This window comes from Gymnogyps californianus, chromosome 2, assembly GCF_018139145.2.
Source record: "Gymnogyps californianus isolate 813 chromosome 2, ASM1813914v2, whole genome shotgun sequence".
Lineage (NCBI taxonomy): Eukaryota > Metazoa > Chordata > Aves > Accipitriformes > Cathartidae > Gymnogyps > Gymnogyps californianus.
The window spans coordinates 162,779,774-162,800,472 of NC_059472.1; the positions used below are offsets into that span (position 1 = coordinate 162,779,774).

General features: G+C 44.6%; 1 protein-coding gene across 1 annotated transcript in view; it reads left to right on the forward strand.

Moving 5' to 3' along the window:
• The window catches only part of PLCD1 (phospholipase C delta 1), a 48,547-nt gene that overhangs the window by 11,312 nt on the left and 16,536 nt on the right, over window positions 1-20,699 (forward strand). Inside the window, exons 3-8 of the mRNA XM_050891167.1 lie at window positions 4,776-5,004; window positions 10,506-10,635; window positions 14,878-15,106; window positions 16,239-16,440; window positions 18,257-18,401; window positions 19,463-19,612. Coding sequence (XP_050747124.1) covers window positions 4,776-5,004; window positions 10,506-10,635; window positions 14,878-15,106; window positions 16,239-16,440; window positions 18,257-18,401; window positions 19,463-19,612 — 1,085 coding nt within the window. The remainder of the gene's footprint in view (window positions 1-4,775; window positions 5,005-10,505; window positions 10,636-14,877; window positions 15,107-16,238; window positions 16,441-18,256; window positions 18,402-19,462; window positions 19,613-20,699) is intronic.

The following is a 20,699-nucleotide window of genomic DNA, read 5'->3' on the forward strand; positions in this document are numbered from 1 at the left end:
GCCGCCCTCACCTCGTGAGTAACTCAAGGCCAGCTGTTTTGGCAGTGCCTCCAAGTCTCTATACATTGACTCTCCTCTCCCTCTTTATCAGCAAAGGCACAAGGAAGGAGAAGCACCTTTTGGTCCTTGTCCTTCACATGCCCAGTGGTTTGCAGGACATGTGGGTTCAGTTCCTTGTTCTCTCTCTTTTCTGTAAGACTCTTGAAAAAATATCTCCTCTCAAAGGGCTGCCTGTCAAACAGGAGGAAGGCAAAGGGTGATTGCTGTCTGCCTCCGTTCCTCCTTTCCCTGTATTCTTTAGGATTACCAAAGTGTTTTACTGTCCATGCTCCCAGCACAGTCTGGACATTTCACGTGAGGAGCAGTGACTGGAGAAGAGATGGAGAGGCCAGGGCTCATCTCTCAGACAAGTGCTCTAATCATTAGGCACCTTGCCAGGCTTGTCCTTCTGGCTCCTCAACACTTGTATTTTTGGCTGCCCAATGGCTTATAGGGCATACAGGTGACTTGGATGCACTCCTGAAGCCTGAAAGCTCTGGGGTTACAGCTTTTAGGGTGATGGGGAGATCGAATTTGTGTCCCTCTCCCTGCTGCTTCCTGCAGGAATGGTTCTCACACAGAGGGCCATCCCCTTTCCACATGCACGTGGGGCTGAAATCCTTGCACCCGGGGGTGTCTGAGGGCACCTCGTGGAGGGTGGTCAGGTCAGGTCAGGCCAGGTCCTGCTGGAGAGAGGTGGGGAGCCTTTTGTGCAGGGGCCACTTGAGGGAAGAAACTAACTTCTGGGGCATGGGGGAGCTTTTGGGTCAGGCAGAGGCACAGGTGAGGCTCTGCACCCACTCAGCAAGGTTTTGTGGGTCACTGTTTTGGACTTGGGTGCTTGCAGACTCTCTAAGTCTGGTTACAGGCACATCAGTGTGAATCACAGCTTTTGTTTTCCTTTGAGAGGTGTTCCTCATCCTTCTGCATGAGGAGATGAGCTTGCAAGTGTAACAGCAAGCTCCTTGAAAGCCATGAAGAGAGAAATCCAAATCAGAAGAGACACCCGAAAGGTACATGTTGGTTGCTTGAAACATCATGGCTGTCAAAACTGGCCTCCTGCATCCTGCAGGCCTGGCTCACACCTGCCTGCTAATGCCATTGGTGAAATAGAAGGGCACTGGGCAGAGAATTAGCAAGGGAGGAGCACAAGGGCAGTATCCAGTCATGAAAATTGAAAGGAGGATTAAAAAGAAAGCTTTCGACATCTCCCTGAGACTAGTTCAGACAGGAGTAATTTCACCAGCTCCAGGGAACGCTGCTGTACGTCCGTGTCAGTGGGGAGCCTTCGGCTGTGGCACTGGCTGAGCAGCATCCGCAGCAGCCAGGAAGGCTGACCAGGATGTAACCTGTTTGACTTGATGTCTGGAGGCCAGGAAGGACACAAGCTTCCTTGTTCTGTGCTTCATGTTTTGGGCTTTAGACAAACCACCTCTTCAGCAGATGTAAACACTCAGGAGAAGTAGATGCAAACTTTCCAGATTCTCTTCTGCTTGTGGTTACCTCCTCACTGTGGCGTGATGGGGAAGGAACAGGGAGGCTGCAGGGATACGTGATTGATGGGTATTTGCTGTAAGTGTTCCTCTGCTGTGAAACGTCTCTGTCCCCCAGTTATTTCTGACTTCTCCTTGCGGATAGCTCAGCTGAGCATACAGTTAGTTTGGGACTGCTAATACAGTATGCTCACCGTCTGGGAGCAGCTGATAATGTACTCATGCTGGGTTAAGATTTTCCAGAAAAGAGATAACATTTGCAGATGGCTTGGGCTGACTCCTTTGGCTTCAGCTATTTAAATGATAGATGAAAGCGGTACACACAACCAAGCTATGGAAAGCTTTAAAAAACGTCCTCCCTTACCCTGCTTTTTTAACAGTTCCTGCATTGATAGTTTCTCTCCTTGTCTTGCGTGACTACAGTAGACACCAATCCTGTTTTTCAGCCTTCCTTGTACCTTTTCTGCATCAAGGAGCTTTGTACCCTCTATCATCCTCTTCTCAGCATACCCCAAAGAGATCAAGGCAGCCCTTCCAGACACAGGTTTTCAATCTTTTTTTCCTCCTACACAGCTCTCTTTTCCAGTGGATTAACTTTGCCAGGTAATGGTTTCCAAAGAATCCATTCTAAATTTCCAATATTTAACATCAGATTTTCTAGTCTTGGAAACACTAGGTCGTTGCCAACCCAAAGTTTAGGGATTGATTGCACAAGCAGACTAGCTAGCCATTCTGAAGGGACAATAACTCTTATGAGCCAAGCAGTGGTGAGCAGTTGGCAGGTGATGAGGAACAACAGGATGATCCTTCCACTTGTACTGCCATAACCAGAAGAGACCAGGAGTGGAGGAGAATCACCTACTTACAGACCATCTGCATGGCATACGTCTGCATCTGAGATGCTCAGCCTGGGCTTCCTTTCTGGTCAAGGGTCCACTGTAGCCATGGATTAAGGGTATGATTTATCTTACCCTAAAGTTTCTGTCTAAATAGGACAGAACAGTGGTGCTCCAAAAGCTTCTTTTTTTCCCATTGGCTCTAAAAGGAGCCTAACTAAGCTTTAGACTTTCTGACTGAATTGAATCCATCCAAACATCATAGCATCCTTTACATTAAGGGTGTAGTTCTGCCTCAGGCACAATCACTATCATTTGCCCAATGTCCTTGTTAACGGGCAAAATCACCAGCAAGGCTCTCCATTAGCAGCCCAGCTGCAGGGGAATTGCAGCCCTTTTCTTTCAAGGATGGTTTTAGGACTCAAAATCATAAACTTTCACTCTACAGTAAATTGGCCAGATAACGTAATTCCGCAGCAGTTCATCCCAACCCAACCTTTGCCTCCCCTCCCCTCTGACTGATCAACTGTTGGCCTTTATGAAGAGATAATAAAAGACCACACAAAGATAATTGCTCATAATTGTCAGGGAGGAGCTTTGCCAGCTCCAGGAAGGTCCTCATGGTATGTTCTTGTATAGGAACCAAACCAGCAAAGTGCTGTGGAAGATGTTTGACCACCCCAGCATGTGGTGCAAATTTAAAGCAAATGTCAAGTGTTGGTTTTGGAAAGTCACTGATTTTTGAAGACTGAAGTTTTGGGTGGTTTTTTTTTTTTTTCCCCAGCAGCTGAGCATTATCATGACTGCCCTGGGAAAAAAGGAAAGTTTTCAAACTCTAATGAGCATCTGATGAATTTTGGATGATCTCAGGGCAGCCATGCTGAAAACGTGCAGGGTGGATACTGAGTTGTGTTTTTCTGCAGTGTTGACTTTGAATGAACTGGGCACTTTGATGGTAAAATTACACCAATTTAAATGAAGGAGTGGATAAAATGGATGCTTAAAGGCAAATTTCTCCTATTCAGCTAAACAGTGGGGATATTTTACACTTGCGTACTGCTTTTCAACAAAGCTCCTTTGAGATAAGCACAAATAAAATCGATCTCACACATCTGTGACACAAGAAATCATTTTTACCTGTAATTTACAGTTTGAGGTAAGGAGAAGTTAAGCCTTTTTTTTTTTTTTTCCCAAATTCCTGTGATTATATCTATTTTTTGGCATGCTTGTTATAGTAGATGGCTGAATATCTCTCAGGTGTGTTGCCTTTTGTGTGTGTGTGCCCTGAGATGGTATTGGTAAATGTTTGCAAAAAGTTAACTGGTCTGTCTCCCACCCAAGAAAATGCAGTGAGACTTTCTCGGTTATGGACTCCAACACTGTTTGCAAACGTTTTTGCCATTTATTGTGTGTAGGTGCCATCCCTACTTCGGTGTTAAGTTTCTCAGCAGTCAAATGTGATTAAGCAGTTTCTGCCCTTTCCTCTCAGTCCTTTGTACGTGTATTAAGTGGCCCATGAAAGACAAGAAGAGGCTGTGCGTGCTGCTGGGAGCTTGCCTGATTTCAGCACAGTTTGAGGGCACCTGCATGCTCGCAGGGGCAATGTAGGGGTGCCTCCGTTACTTACGTTTGTTTAATAACGTAGTCTCCTGAATGCACTGCTCTTTCTGGATTGTCTTGTGTGTGCATTTTGCAAACGTGGTGTGACTTCAGGGCTTATTTCCACTAGCTGAGGGGCAGAGATGGAAATGGGGAAGGATGGTTTTGAAAGCAGTGTTTTGCTTTCTTACAGCAAAGAGGATCAAGTCTGCCCTTGACAGGGGTGAGGATGGAGTATGGGTGACAACAAACTGCTCTGAAGCTTTGGTCTTTGCCTCCCTAATTTGCAGTAGTGTGACTGAGAAGAATATATGGGATTTTAAATTTTACCTTCTCACTTTTTTGCATACTAAAGAATGACTATTTTGGTCCCTGCCCTCCTCTTACTGAAGTCACCTCTCATTTTCCTGTGAGCTAACGTTCACAGGGAGGCACAGCTCCACTCTCCCCACTTTCAGATGGGGGCAGAGATCAAGTCAGGGGTGCTCCAAGGACTGGAACCAAACTCTTGGCAGTGATTTGTATCTCATAAACATAATATCACAGTATGGCATCTAGTGCATATTCTGCTGCTTTGTTAAATAAAGAACATGGGGAAAGAGTTTTTCTTTTTAAAATTTCTTGCTCTTTCTGCTCCTTTTGATTTGAGCTTTCTTTAGTACCAAAGTTTGGGGAAGGGGGGAAAGGGAAGGGAATCCTCCAGAGGATGCAGGAAAAGGAGAAAGAGTAATTTCTTAATATCCCTCACCAAGCAGAGATAAGGCTGACTGAACCCCTGCTGACAGCAGGCTCTACTTTCTTTCCACAGTCTCCATTGAAGATATTCGGGATGTGAGGTCAGGCCATAAAACAGAAGGTATGGAAAAATACGCCAAGGATGTCCCAGAGTATCGCTGCTTTTCCATCATTTTCAAAGACCAGCGGAAAAACCTGGACCTCATTGCGAGTTCAGAGGACGATGCCAACCACTGGATCGCCGGCCTTGGGAAAATCATAGCCCACAGCAACTCCATGAACCAGAAACAGAAACTCCAACAGTATCCTTTGCCTTATAAAGTGATTAATCACAGACAAAGATGCACTTGTCTTCCTCTGTGGGTGGAGATAGTAGACTAACCTCCTTTTTTCCTATTGGCCCTGGGCACTGAGTTTTCTCTCGCGCTGATTTTGCACCTGGGCAAACTCCCTGGTTTCCAATGCTTTTTTTCCCCCTGTTTTACAGTGATACAAGCAAGAGTGGATTCAGGCTTCACATAGCTCCTTAAGCAAAGTATTGCCTCTTTCAGGGAGCTCCAGATAAAACAATCATTATTTTCTGTATTCTTCAGGGGTCTGTTTCACTTGCATTGCAGTAAGCTCCAGGACAGGCACTTCTTGGCAAGGCATGAAAAGCCCATACTGTTTATCGTGTTTCTCAGTAATACAAGGCGAGGGAACTGATTCTCCTCTTCTGACTGCCAAATTTACTCTGGGGTAGCTCCACTGACTTTAGTGAAATTACTTCTTATTTGCCTCAGCATGGGAGGAAGTTTTGCCCTGAAAGAATTTGCAATTGCTCTAGTGACAATGCAGACAGTGGAAAGGAAAAGTAGCAGAGCAGGAAAGGAGAGTGAATTAGTTGTGAAATGGAGAGTGAGTTAGTTATTGGGTGAAATCCTGGCTCTGCTGAATTCACAGGCAATTTTCCCCGGGGCTGCATTTCACTCAATAAGTTGCTTTTGCGACCATGGGTCTCACATCCATATAAAAAGAGAGAATATCTGTGGGTGCAGTTTTTGATGGCTTTTCTGCAGTCCCTGTGTGTCTGAGGCCCAGACCGTGACATATGAACCTGTTGGCCGATTTCACCCTGATGTGACAGAGCAGCAGCAGTCATAAAATATTAAGTTCCTTTAAGCTTCACAAAGATAGGCATCCAGCTATCAGAGAGGAAACCAGATAGTGTACTCAGTGAGAGAAGGCTGCGTGAGCTTCATGCCTTGTTCAACATCAAAGCATCTGTGGAGAGGAGGGGAGATGCGAAATTCTCAGAAGGGGAAAATCACAAAGCTGGAGTCTGAGCCTAAGCAAGCACCAGGGAGTCTTACCCTCAGTCAAGGCTTCACTCCATGTGGGTTCCCTGCTGGGTAATAATGTGCTGATGAGGAAGGAGATGGCACATAAATGCTCAGCTTTCCTCAGGCTTTACTCTTCTGAGGATTCTCTGAAGTCTAATAAGAACTTGCACAACCATAGGAATGGTTTAAAGGAATTCCATTTAAAGGAATCAGACTCCATTAGTTCTGATGTGCATGGGATGCTGTGTTTATCTCCTGCGCTATGAGTGTCTTTTTGGATGGTTTTTCAAGCTCTAGGCTGTAAGGTCATTCCTCAGCAGTGTTATCAGTTGTGTGTCCATGGTGGTAGGGAGCAGTCCCTAGACAAGTTGAAATCTTGAAACTTTGGTGCTGTTGGAAATGTTGCACTCTGGCAGTTTTCCTTTTAAATGTGAAGGCTTCCCCCACCCCACAGCATGTGGGGAAAGTCTGGGCTACAGAAAGTTGTCCCTGGAGCGTGTCAAATTGAATATATTGCCGAAAAACTTCCCCATAAGAAGAGACAAGATTGCTAAGGGGGGAAAAATAACAATGACATTTGCAAGGGAAGAAGGCTGTAAATTTCCAGCGTGGAAAAGTGCCTCTCTGTCTTTGGAAAGCAGAATCGAAGCTAAATAGGGTGGGTAGGCAAGCCGTATTTCTGGAAGAGTAATTACCATGCAGTGCTGGCTTCCAATCTGGGATTGTCTCAGGCCATTTAACGTAACCTGGAATTACAGAACAGCATGATTTCTCATTTGAAATTTGATAATGTTTAATTAAAGCCTGGGATTTTAAATTTAGTCTGTCTTCACTGGGTTTGCTTGGCAGTGTGGGCTTACTCAGATCTTCCTTAAACCTCAGAAGTGTTCTCTGCATCTATGAGCACAGAAGAGGAAGAGTCAGTAGATGAGGAGAAGTTTTGGGTCCCCTACCTGTCCCCCACGACTGGAGAATTGCCTTGCAGTGTATCTTTTCCAGCCTCCAAAACCTTGCAAAGCAAGTAAGGAATGTGCAAGATTTTGAAAACCAGTATTGAAAGTAAAAACCTTGCTAGTTTCAGATGGGGTTTGTTCAGTTTATAATACGACAGAGTTGCTTGTGGTAGCAAGGGACTCGATTTAGTGTCGTATGTGTCCTTTCCAGTCCTATATTCCTACAAAGATAAAACTCCCACATGCTTGATGAGTACTTCTGATGTTCTTATACATACAGTACTGTTTTATTAAGCCTCAGATTCAACCCTGCAACAAACTGGCATAGGTTATTTAGCAAATATTGCTGGTATGTGTGCAGGGAAGACTTTAGACCAGAAAATACAGGGGACTTTTCATTTGGGTAGTGTGGCACCGTCTGCTTCGATTCTGGGATTTATGTATGCGCTTTTCTTCTGGTTGGAAAGCGCTTACCAGAAGTTTTGCAGCATTTCTGTTCGGAGCACATTCATGGGATATCTGCCAGATAGTTTCAGTTGTCCCTCTTTGGTTTCTAATAGAAAGCTGGTAGCCCTGGAGCTGGCAGATCCTTTAAAAACAAGAGGCAGGAAGCAGGCTCTCTCCGGGTGTATACAGGAATGGGAACAGCTTTTTCCTGGTCCACTCAGGCCCAAATAGGCGTGTAAGGTCAAAGGAAGACCCACAACCAGGGCTGCAAAATGGTGTTAGTATCAGATGAGAAGAATTTCAGTTGAAGTGCTTAGTTCATCCAGCTCCTCTAAGCTCTCTCCAACCTGAGGGGACCCAGATGCAAGGGGAGTTTGGGTGTTTTGGGGACTGAACACTGCTGTTTGCTGAAACAACAGGCTGAGGCCCCAGTTGTCTGTAGTCTCCTTTTTCTGTCTTTGCTGCTTGCCCTTGCAGTGAGAGGGCCCACTGTGTGCCTATGCTCTTCGTGGGCTCTCTGATTTCCCTCCTACATTGCTCAGCCTCCCTGGAAGGGATATAACAGGAAAGCATCCTCCATTCGCAGGCAGGACCCGGGCATACTCTTTTGCAGATTCATTTACTGCCCACGTATTGCCTTCCAGAGTTGACTTTGGATATGTGCATGACCTCTGGGTGCTCACGATCCGTGGAAATGACTGCAGACTTTTAAAAAAAGGTGTTTTTTTGCAGTGGGTAGAGCAAAAAGAGTAGTTGCTACACACAGTTAGTGTTATCCAACCCTGCTGCTCACCTCTGGCCACGACAGACTGGATTTCCTCTTGGCTCGCTAGAGTTGCATCTTAGTCCTGCCTGTTATTTTTAGAGAAGGCTGTGAAGGGGAGACGAGGTGTGGGGGTCAGGTATGAATGGGTGGCACCGCCGTTGGCACCATGTGGACGTGCTGAGCAGATGCTCTTTGGAGCACAGCTGGTGAAGTGGGTGTTCTCCACCCTGGGGTGGATGGTGGTGTGCTTTGTTTTCTGGGAAGAATCAGTCCAAGCCAGACCCTGGTTCAGGGCCCTGGAGTGTCCTTGGGAGCTGGGGAAACATAGCCTCTCTTTATTTTGGTTTCCGTGTCTAAAGAAGGGGAATATTAATATTACCAGGCTAAGACGGATGCGGTGTGAGGTCATTGCTTAGCACCTGCCAAGATTTTTAAAGACAGAAAGTTCAACTTTCCATGAGACAATACTTACAAACAGTTTACACATATCTCCAGAGTTCGGAAATATTTGAATGCAGTGGTAGCTGTGGTGAATACTCTCTTTCAGGGTTATGTCTACAGCCCCTAAGGCTGTCAGTTAATGCCCTTTTTTGGGGTTATTTTGAAAGGCCCAGTTAAAATGTTATGGTACTATATGCCTCAGCTGGTATTTGCTAATCCTGAGGTTTACTCTGCTTAACATCCAGATTGGGCATTTTAAAAAGATCTTTTAGAATGAGTTTGAACCAATGCTTCCTATGCAAGACGTGGAAGGTTACATTCGTGGAGATCAAATTGTTACTTCGATCATTTTTCTATTGAAAAATAGGAGATTTTTCTGGATGACCTTTCTTATTTGACAGTAAAGCAAATTAGAAAGAGTCAGTTCCATGATGCAAAAAGCATGTTTTTTTGTTGTTTAAAACTGCAAGGTATATCTCAACTGTCTAACATTATTTTCCCAAGAGACTGAAAGAACATGGGAGACCCAGTTCAAATTATCTGGCATCACATTAAAAAGCTCATTTTTTTATAGTAATTACTCCAGGTCCATAGACATACTAAAGTTATTATAAACCAAGATCTTATGAACTATTATCACAGTGTCGTGGTTTAACCCCAGCTGGCAACTAAGCACCACGCAGCTGCTCGCTCACTCCCCCCACCCAGTGGGATGGGGGAGAGAATTGAAAAAAAGTAAAACTTGTGGGTTGAGATAAAGACAGTTTAATAGGACTGAAAAGAATAAAATAATGATAATGGTGGTAATAATAATAATAATAATATGACAATAATAATAATAATAAAAAAAGATTTAGAATATACAAAACAAGTGATGCACAAGGCAATTGCTCACCACTCGCTGACTGATGCCCAGTTAGTTCCCAAGCAGCGATCTGCCCCTCCCGGCCAACTCCCCCCGGTTTATATACTGAGCATGATGTCATATGGTATGGAATATCCCTTTGGCGAGTTTGGGTCAGGTGTCCTGGCTGTGTCCCCTCCCACCTTCTTGTGCCCCTCCAGCCTTCTTGCTGGCTGGGCATGAGAAGCTCAAAAATCCTTGACTTTTAGTATAAACACTACTTAGCAATAAATAAAACCATCAGTGTGTTATCAGCATTATTCTCATACTAAATCCAAAACATAACACTATACCAGCTTCTATCCCAGCCGAAACCATGACACACAGTATGATACATAACAGACCCTGTGCATTTCATGAGGGGAAGCCAAGACCCACAAAGGGTCTTTGGTTTGATTCTCCTCACAACAAAGTTCTTAAGACATAGAGGTAGAAATCCCTGAAAAAACCCAGAAGCTGAAGGTGAGTCAAAAAATTAATATTAATGCTTCTTCTGGAGAATCTCTGTTCAGAGTTCAGCTTGATATACTGAATATTGATCAAATCCATAACAATGAGTATACCAGGCTCCACTGGGGAGCTCTTTTCATCCTTCCTCTATCCCCTTTTAACAGTCTGGAACAGAATGCACTTTCTGTCATAAAAGAGAAATCAGACTGTTTCTGGCTGTGGCCAGAAACTCCTACAGGGTAAAGAGAGCTGATCCAGCCTTGGCCAGCTGGTGAAAAGCTTCTCCTGGGTCACGATTGCTTGTATTGCAGTGCATTTTGCTTCTGCCAAAGCACCATTTTGCTCTTTCAGAGCAGAAGGTGAGATGATGTAAGCTGTTCGGTGGTAGCATGCTGATTTACAGCAGCTGGAGAGGTGGTTCAGAGTCTTTAGAAGAGATTTTCCCCCCGCCATGGGCAGCAGAAGGGTGGTATTTAGACTAGGCACTGACCTGGAAAGATTTCCTTACATCATCCTGCAGCTGGATTCATACCTGCCTGCGGAAAGCTGATAAAAACAAAGACAACAAGATGAGCTTGAAAGAGCTCAAGAACTTCCTGAAAGAAGTGAACATTGAAGTCGATGACTATCATGCCAAGAAGATTTTCCAGGTAATGAGAGCAAGCAGATAAAGTAATTGCTGTTGGCTGAGGTCAAGGTCTCCCACAGCTTTCAGCTTTGATTGGAGACCTAAGCTCAAGTGAACTCCTAGCATCTTTTCTCATACCAGGGAAGGACTCTTGGTTTTTGGTGCTTAGCAAATTCTCACTAACAACTAAGTTAGGCTAGCACAATGCTTTTGAGGAAGGTATGTTAAGGTCTTTCTTTACCATTGATGCCCAGTTTTGCCAGGATTCAGAGAAGATGAGATGCAAACATGGATAATGCGAGAAAAAGGGAAAAGCAAAGTTCAAGTGCGCTTTGAGTCCCAGGTGTTTCAGGAGTTCTGTGTGCCACAACCACACGTCAATGCCTAAGTCTGGCTGAAATTGGTTTGGTTACAATTATGAACCCAGATCTTCACCTTCTCAGAGGAGGAGGGTGCCAAGTGACAGGTGTAAACAAAAAGAAAGTGCAAATTAGGGAAAAAAACCCCAGATTCATGATAGATACGTAACATTGCACCCAAGCCTGGACCAGTCTGGTTGATTTAATAGCCCAAGGCATATTTAATCTGGTCAGGGACATACACTTCTAAATTCTCAAGATTCGGCTTGCTAGCTGAGCCTATCAGAAGATAAGAAAGGGATGAAAATTTCTCAATTGTTAAGCTTTTGGTTTCTCTCTAAAGAAGCCTTCCTGCTGAGGTGAGATAAAACATCTGGATAGTTTCCAAACTTCCATCCTGTCTGAAGCAGGATTTGAATTCATGGGTGTGCAGTTTCAGAAATGCTTTTTCTGATCAGCGGTAAACATGTGGGTGGTTTTGGGCACCGGGCAGTAGTTCTCCTGCTCCTTCCTGTAAGCAGACAGCAGGGATGGTTGGCAAGATCTCACTAGGACCTTCCCCCAAAGGAGGTACAAGTCTCCTAATCCTTGCTTTATGGAGGTCTCTCTCTCTGGTAACTCTGCAAGAACTGGGGGAAGATCATCAGCAGATCTTAAAGAATTTCAGCTTGCAAAATCTTCCAGATGTACTGCCCGCTCTGGCTGGCATATCCCATGCTTTATTCCCTGATCAGGAAGACCCTGGAAGAATAGCAATAAGGCTAGGATTCCTCTGATTGAGTTAGATGTCTCCAGTGCAGACACTGGAAGTAGTCACCAACACTTACACTTCCTTTGCAGTCTGTGTAGGTCAAGCCAATACTCAAAAATCTGAAAAGACACCCTTTTTTTTAGAGGCACAGTCTCCTCTTCATTCAATGAACCTCTTCTGCTATTGCAGTAGTTACAAGGGAGCTCTAGGAGTGGAAACTTGATGAAGTTCAATTCTCTTTTTGCTTAAGGACTCCAAGTAATTACTAAACCTTGATTCGACCCATCTAAATGCAGGCAGCTAGTTGAAGTACCCTCATTAGGCATGTAATTGTTATAAGTTTCTTGTATAGCCACTGGAAAGAGAGGCTCTTCGGAGATTAATTCACATCTCTTGTGGGCTGAATTGCCTCCAGGAAGAGTCTGTCTTGTCCTAAAGCAATTAAATTTTCAGTTTACACACTGCCTAAACTTAGATGGACTGAGAGACATTACAGCGTATTAAAAGGGTGATCTTTTCTGCCTTAGTGAGTTTTTCTTCATTTAGTCACAGGAAGGAAGGGTGATCAAGGATTCAAGAGAGAGCTACAGGGCATGTCCTCACATTATTCTTGCTTTTCATCACATAACTCTGTGTCCACATCTAGGTTTTAGACACACCTAAGACATACGCAATGCAACCAGAAACTGTGCAGAGCTCCTCTAATTGCTCACTTCATTTCAACCTGAATATTCATTCTGGTGCATCAGAAAGGTTCTGACTTTTTCTGGCAGGCCAAGGTTCATTCAGGACTCATGGTTCATGATCCATACAAGTGAGGTAAAACACAGTATTTTGTGTTGAGATTCTCTTTCTAATTTAGAGCTCTTGTAGCCCAAGCAGAAGGAGCTCACTTTTATACTGTGCATCTGATCTGTCCTGGAATATGACTATAATGCTAATGCTATTGTCCTATTTCCATCACAACCCTTAACCGCCACTAATGAACAAAATTCCCAAGGCACATCACTTATAATGCCAGTTTTCTAGAAGTAATATCATATCATTTTCCCTGTTGTGTCTTAAAGAAAAGAACATCTGTCATTCACGGCATCCCTGCAGTCTCCACCAGTTGGTTTCCCTCTTTATGTTCCTTTTTCAATTGCTAAGCATCGTGCTCAGCTTAGCTTGTGAGATCTGCCAAAGCCACAGCACAGGATCATAGACATGGAAGGCAGCAAGGAAAAGACAGTTCCTGGACTGCTCAAACCTAATTTGAAGGTGTCTGTAGTACTGAGCATTTCACAGGTTGTCCCATCCATGAGATAAGCCCATAGCTTCTACTCAGCAGATTCTGAAGCCAGGACAAGTGGAACTTTTTGCTATCAGTTCAGTTTGTGAAATGCTGTGCATTGTGATAATTTTGTTTGGTTTTATATGTGCACCATAAACAGGTAGTGAAGGACTCCAGTGGAAGAGTTGCAGGGGATGAAAATCCATCATTATCATTTTGCCTGGGGCTCTGCCAAAGCCACCGTGGCCATCACTGAGATCATTAGCAGAGTTAGGTTGAGATTAGTATGATGACTGGTGAAACTGAGACCTGCATTTTGGTTATAAAATGCAGGACAATCGCTCTATCTGTCATAAGAGATCAAAGATGGAAAGCAATTTAATTCCTCTGGTTTGACAAGTTACCATCTGTCAGCTAAGTCGTAGTAACTGATAGCAACTTGTCCATAGCAAGGGTGAAATGAAATGCACCACAGCCTCCTCTGAGTGGCCTGGAGCACACTTTCTGTTCCAAGTTCAGGCCTGAAGAAGAGAAGTTTTTAGGCCAAAGACTAAGTAAGGCAAGCCATGTCCTGCTTGGGCTTTGGTGTTCATGCCAAAAATGACATTTTTCAGACTTACCTGAAATGTAAGATGTGAGTGGGCTGTATGAGATTGGGACACCACTGTTAAGGGTCTGTTTCCTTGCTTTAGATACTGAGAGAGAGGGAATCATCATAATAACAAAACATTAACTAGAAGTGAGTTGATTGCTGAAATTTGCAGGGAAAAACACTTGGAAGCAGTATAATGCTCCCTGCCATAAGTGATTCCTCTGAGATGGGCTCTTGCTTTCCATTGCAGCTTGTTTTGCTCAGCCCATATTTAATGCAGAGGTTTACATCCCAGAGATGACTGAAAAATAGTTGTTCACCTCTCCATGAAGAATTCTGCTAGGAACAAACAACAAAATTAATATCAGGATTTGCCACAGAAAAATTGTAGTTTCTGATGAAAAATTCAACCCAGGGATATTTTAAATAAACTGGAAATATTTGTTGTTGGAAAAGCTGTTGTCCTTCATGGAGACGCTAACTTGCATATCTTAAACTCCTAAACTTTCATGCTCAGTCAAGTCCTTGACTGTGGTGCTCTGTTAGAGCGCTGTTATCTAGTGGAGAAGTTCAAGTCACAGAGGAACATGGGGGCATGAAGAATTTGAATTACAGCTCCTTGAGAAGCTGATATCTGATTTGAAATTTTGTGGAGATTTTGTTACTTGGTGAGTTTTGGGTGAGAATGGAAAATTTCCATGGAAAGAGGGATTTTTTTCATACCTAAACATGCACAGGTTTAGCAGGATTTTTTTAAGGTTGGTTTTGATGCCATCTTTGCAACCAGCCCTACTACTAGCCTTGACAGCCTCTTGAGGCCTGAGCTCAGACCCACTAAGGTCAAGGGGAAGGCCCTTTTCACTTTACTTACTGGATTCTAGGCCACGGTCTCTATCAGTAGTTTAAGATGCATTGGGTTAATTGTTTCTCTGTATTTCTCCACCTCTTGAGATCAAGAGTTACATTTCTCTTGATTTGTACTTAGATTGTCTTGAGCTGTCCTTCTAACTTATGGTTTGCACAGTACACAGTGCAGTGGAGCTCAAGGCCGTGCCTGGTGCTTTTTAGCACACCGATAATATGAGTAAATAATAATAATTGTAACTTTTATATGACTGTTGGCCTTGTCAATGAGAACCATTGTCATTTACCAAGTGCTTCTCATTCACTGGCCAGTAACTGTTTCCAATTATTTTGTGTTCTGCGTTGTGTAGCCCTGGTGCAGATTACGGCTAGCATATGCCAGAAGGAAAGAAGGTTTTCACTCCTTCTCCCCTCTACGTTTACAGCACTGTGACAAATCCAAAACAGAGGCTCTGGAGGATGATGAGATAGAGGAATTTTACAAGATACTGACAGAGAGGAAGGAAATAGACAAGATCTTCCAAAAGTACTCAGATGCAGAAGGGTTCATGTCCTGCCAGAACCTGGTGAGGTTCCTCTATGAGATGCAGCAGGAAGAAGATGCTGTTGTTGCTGCCCCTGCCTTAATTCAGAGATATGAGCCCAATGAAAGAGGTAGGTTGGAAAGCCTGGCTGGTTTGGTTCAAAATCTTGCTTTCTTGATGAACTATGAATTGCTTTGCTGTTGCTTTCTTCTGCAGCCGTGTGTGTCATTTTCTCCTCACAGCTGCTTCTAAAACACCATTCTTCTAGGGGAATATTAGCAGCTCTAGGAGAGGATGGCACAGGAGAGCCTGGGAAATATTTCTTTTCAATTTTGGCTTGGGTACACTGAGCAGCTAGAGAGAGGTTGATACAGAGTTCGCTAGAGGGTGATGAAATTCCTGAGGGAAAGGCTCTGATGGCTTATTCAAATGCCAAGACCTCTCATGCCTTTGGCAAGGTTAAGAATGTAGCAATATTTCTGTTCTCCAGAAGCAAGAATGGAGGCAGATGTTTTTGAATGTGGGCACCTGAAAAGCCATTGGGTGATGAGATCTCTGAGTAGAAAGCCAAGAGGATGACAGCTGTTTAGGAGAGCAATCACAGAACTGTCTTTCTGCTCAGAAATTAAAAGTGAATCGCCAGTCTGGAGCACCTTGGAGGACATGTTCAAGAAATGAACACAGGATCATAGGCTGTTTTTGCAGTATCCTGCTATACCTTCAGGAGAGGGACAATGCTTTGCAGATGTCAGACTTGGGGATTAGACTGAGATCTAGCTCAGTCCCTCAAGATGGGGAGATCTCAATTTCTCCCAAAGTTGGGTAATTTTGCATTTACTCTTTGCAAATGATATATTAATTGGATAATCTAGACAGGATTTATCTGGCTATGTTTAGACATCTGACAACTTATCTGTGTTGGCATGAAGGAAGCTTGAAGTGCTCAAATGGAGATTTTTATACTGTAGATCTCTAGAGACAGGTGAGGTAAGGGCTGTCTTTGACACTTTCAAGGTGTTATCAAGGACAGTAAGTGTCATAAAAAACCATGCTAGTGAAGGGGTTTTAAAAGCATTTTCAGGCAGATGAAGCTGTCATCATCGTCTGAACAGCATCAATATCTTTACTATTAGCTGAATGCCTAGGGAGCACGTTTTGCCTTTGAGATCCTCTGGAGAGCAGGAGGCATCATGGTGAAGATGATGGCACAACCTGGTGGTGTCAGATTTTCAGTATGGGGTTTCTGTTTATTTGTCTGGCAGCCAAGAGGGGTAACGCCATGACCAAAGATGGCTTCCTGATGTACCTGCTGTCCGATGATGGGAATATATTCAACTCCTCCCACCGTAAAGTTTACCAGGACATGACTCAACCTCTCAGTCACTACTTGGTGTCATCCTCACACAATACCTATCTTATGGAAGACCAGCTCACAGGTCCAAGCAGCACAGAAGCCTATATCAGGTAATGTATGTGTGTGTGTATTCATGTGTGTATGTTTATGGGTGTGTGAGAGGTTGACCTCTTTCTTATAGAAGACATAGGGTGCATCTATACTGCTAGATTCAAGAGGACCAAGAAGCAATCATCTCCCACCCCGAGACCAGGTAGTGTGGACTGGCCCATGTTCACATCAGGGTCAGCTGTTTCTAAACCAGGCTGGCCATGCCCCGCTTTTCATAGCACTTTGACCTGGGTCTCTGCTGGGCCCCATGTGGTGTCCACCTGACTGTAAGATGTATAATTACTACATTTGGGAGCAGTTTAAAATATCTACAATCATGTGGAGGCTGGATTGTAGCCCTCTAGCATGGTGTTTTCAAAGCATGATGCTGAGGGCGTATGTTGCATTCCCCAGAATATGGCATGAGAGAGGCCAAGGAGCTTACAAGGTGCAAAGATTTCTGGGATAGAGCTGCAGGACTGTGTGGGGACTGGAAGGAGCCAAAATGATGCATACTGTCGTGATGTTTACGATCTGTACTGCCTTTTGGGAGTAGCCCCTGGCATGGACTATCCCTAGAACCATGCTGCGGTTTATTTTGGAGAGACCTAGTTGGAGCAGTCCAAAAAAAGAGGTGGGGTATGAGATAATGAAACAATGTGGGTGATCAGGAAACTTATACCTGGTCCCTCTTTAGCAGCTCAGACACTCCCACAGTGTCCCTGGACAGAACATTAGGTGTTGCCTACCTAGGTAGGTAGTTGCCTTTAACAACGACTGCTGTCTGATGTCTCATGGCCAGGTGTGTGCAGTGGCCTTTACTGACTTGCAGAACCACCTTACATTACTTCTGCTATGACCTGTACTTTTATCAAGTGAGACAGCGTTTCCTTATAAGCAAGGCAATGACTGCAATTCTGTCTTTGTTTATTACTTATCTGGTTCTCAGATAACAATGGCCGTCTAGAGTCATAAGCTCAAAACAGTAGAGAGTGAAATCTAGCGCAAGTTGCTTTTCAGTAGCTGTTTGAATTCCTCTCAGAGTATCTTAAAATTACAGAATTATGTTTTGATTGTTAAAAAAAAGAATCCCATGATTCTTATTGCAATGAGTGAAAGGAGTTGTGTTACCTGAAACGTATAGGGAGTTACTGTAAAAGAGACAAGATCACCTCCTAGACAGATAAGTCTATACCGGGGGAACCTACATTTGAAAGTAAATTAAAATGAAAGTATGGATATATAGAGGCGGGAGTTTCAAATGGAAATTCAGTCTGTAGACTCAGTTTGGGAAAGCGGCCCTCAGCAGTCTCCCCAGCTATGGTGGAGTTCCCGCAGCTCCCTCCCTGACAGCTCTGAGGATTCATCTCTCATGTCTTATCAGATCTAGATAAAGAAGTCACATCATCCAGGCTTTGTGACCTGGCTTCTACGGCTGACTGTCTTACTGTCTTTCTTCCAATGCAGCAACTCCTGATTTTCTCTTCTCTTCACCATCTTTGGGAAAAGACTTGGGGCGCAGTCATGAGTGTCCTTTCTCATCTGGCACTCACTATATCTTCTTCTTTGGATACTTCTTACCTTGGACTTTCACTACCTCCTTTCTCAGATCCCACTGTGCTTTCCTTGCTCAACCTTGAGCTCTCTTTGCTGACTCTGAGCTCTTCTGATCCCATCCTTTCTCCATCTGCTTTCCTGTTTTTCCAAGATCCTCTTTTCTCCCTTGCTCCCTGAACTTCCCATCAGCCTTCCCAGGCAATACGTGTGCCTGATGCACCCTCATTTTGAGAGGAAGCAGAAGGTTAGAACCCAACCAGGTCCCTTCTTTGTTTCCAGAGCCCTCACCAAAGGCTGCCGCTGTGTGGAACTGGATTGCTGGGATGGCCCTAACTCAGAGCCCATCATTTATCATGGCTACACTCTCACCTCCAAGATCCTCTTCAGCGATGTCATTAAGGCCATCAAGAACTATGCTTTCAAAGTAAGGACAAGGGATCCTCTAAAATTTCTCATCTTGCACAATCCAAGACTGACAGTAGGTCTCTGCCCTCCCAGCAGAGAGCATAAACAATGAAGACTTCACCTTAGCATTTCTCATGGGTACAAGATGTGTCCTTCTCTCTGGGCATCCATGTTCTGCTTTCTGCAGAAAGCAGAATTCCTGGGAGTTGCTGGACAGGCAGAGCACTATCTGAGGATGAGTTTGAATCTATACCAGCTGCATCCTGGGCCCCACTGCAATGAAAATAATGCCCAATATCCTGAGCATACCTGGTGGGAAATGCAAACAAGCCCATCATTTGTGTGGCTTTGATGTCTCAGGGTCCTTTCCTAGTTTAGAGGAACCCATGTGCATATGTTTTGGAGGGACTGATGCAAAGAACTGCTTCTATTCTGCTTTAAAAGGAATGAGCAGGTCTGGAGCCTTCTATGGCAGTGCTGGGCCAGCAGCCTTTAAAAAACCTTGGGTCTGTCCAGACTCACTGGGCTTTCTGCTATTTTCCTTCAGTGCACTTGAGAGCTAGTATCAAGTTTCCTTTGGGGCTATAAAGCAGTGACAACGACAATGCCTTCAGCACACAAAATGACTAGGGGAGGCCTCAGGGAACCAGACCAGGCCTGTGCACAAATGGAGGAAGGATTCATGTCACCTAAGGGTTTGAGCAAACCCAGTGATTTCAAAGCCTCCCTTCCCAGTCCTTCCTCTGAGGTAGGAAGGTGCTCTGACCCACAGGGCAAGTGGAGAATGGAGGCACAGGGAGCCTCATCAAAGTGCCCCAGCAAGTCTGTGGGAGGCATCCTGACCCAGCCTGGTGCCCTGTCCATTGGATCATCATCTCTGGAAGGCATCAGCAGAGATCTCAGTAGCTACTGCACAGTTAAATTTGTCCATTTTGAACAAATGCTCATTTTAGCAGAATACTAGACCCTGCTGTTGACACACTCATTTCCAGAGAAAACAGCACTGGGGTTTATATCAATTGCTATAGACTGGTGAAATTGCAGAGTTCGCTGATGATGTATGTTACTGTCTTGTTCTAGACCTCACCATACCCTGTCATCATCTCCCTGGAGAACCACTGCAGTGTCGACCAGCAGAAGGTCATGGCTCAGCACATGACAACGATCCTGCAGGACATGCTCTTGGTTGCCCCAGTCGATGGAAACAAATCCCAGTTCCCCTCCCCAGAGGTAAGCAAGGCCACTCTAGCACTTTCTGCCTTCTGAGGGTGGGACAAGAGAGAGATTTGTCTTCTTGCTGGGTGCCAAGTAGTGGACAATATGCCTGAGGACTGGTGGGAACTGCACTTGCTGAGGAACAGAGATTGTCTGTGGGCAGTGGTGGAATAAGGAATAGGAGCATCTAGAAGTAGCCTGTGCACATCAAGCACAAAATGCCCTATTGCTCCTTGTTTGTTGTCCAAGGTCTCAGAGGAGATATTCCTGCAGGACCGAGGACATTCCTGGTCTGTTTACCAAGGCCAGGGAATGTCCTTCATCCCATGAGGAGGCTGCTTTTCTGGCTTGTCCCAGAGGAGCTGAATCCTGAGGGTCTGCCTTGTGCCTGCTTCCCACACCCCAAAGCTGAATATGATCATCTTCAGGCTAATCTTCTGAAGCACTGTTAGGTTGCTGCACATGCAAGGAAGATTAACACCACAAAGAGTGACTACAAGGTGTCTCTGTGTTTTTAATCCAGCAAGACTGGACACTGCCTGATTTCATGGTAGGTGAGATGTTTTGCTCTGTGCTGAGGGATGTAGCATACGCTCCCCTCCTCCTTTAATGCCTTGGGTGCTCTACTATGGAGATCCAGACTGCTGATTAGGAAGTGAGGAGGGCTGGAAGGACAGCTGTGAATGCTTGCCCCTCAAAACTCAAGGCGAAAACCAGTACAGGCAGCCTAAAATGGTATCAAGCACAAAGTGTCCTCCATTGAGAATGGCCTGGGGTGGCCACTGAGAATGGCCTGGGCTGATGGGGATGGAGATGTCCATGAAGGACACGGGGAGGCAGGAGGCTGCATAGAGATGCCCCTTTGATTCTCATGAATCAGGGCAGCCGTGAAGCTGGACCCTGCAGGGGGAAGGAGATATACAGCCTTCAACAGTGGACCACCACTATAAAATCATTAGCTGACAATTAGAAAAAATTGGAAATGGAATCTTGATAAGAAAAAAAAAAATTGTTTCCCAAACAGAAGCCAAAATGAAACATTCATCTGTTTCCACCCTTTGAGTTTGTGTTTTCTTTCTTTCTTTTAAGCACTTTGCAGAAG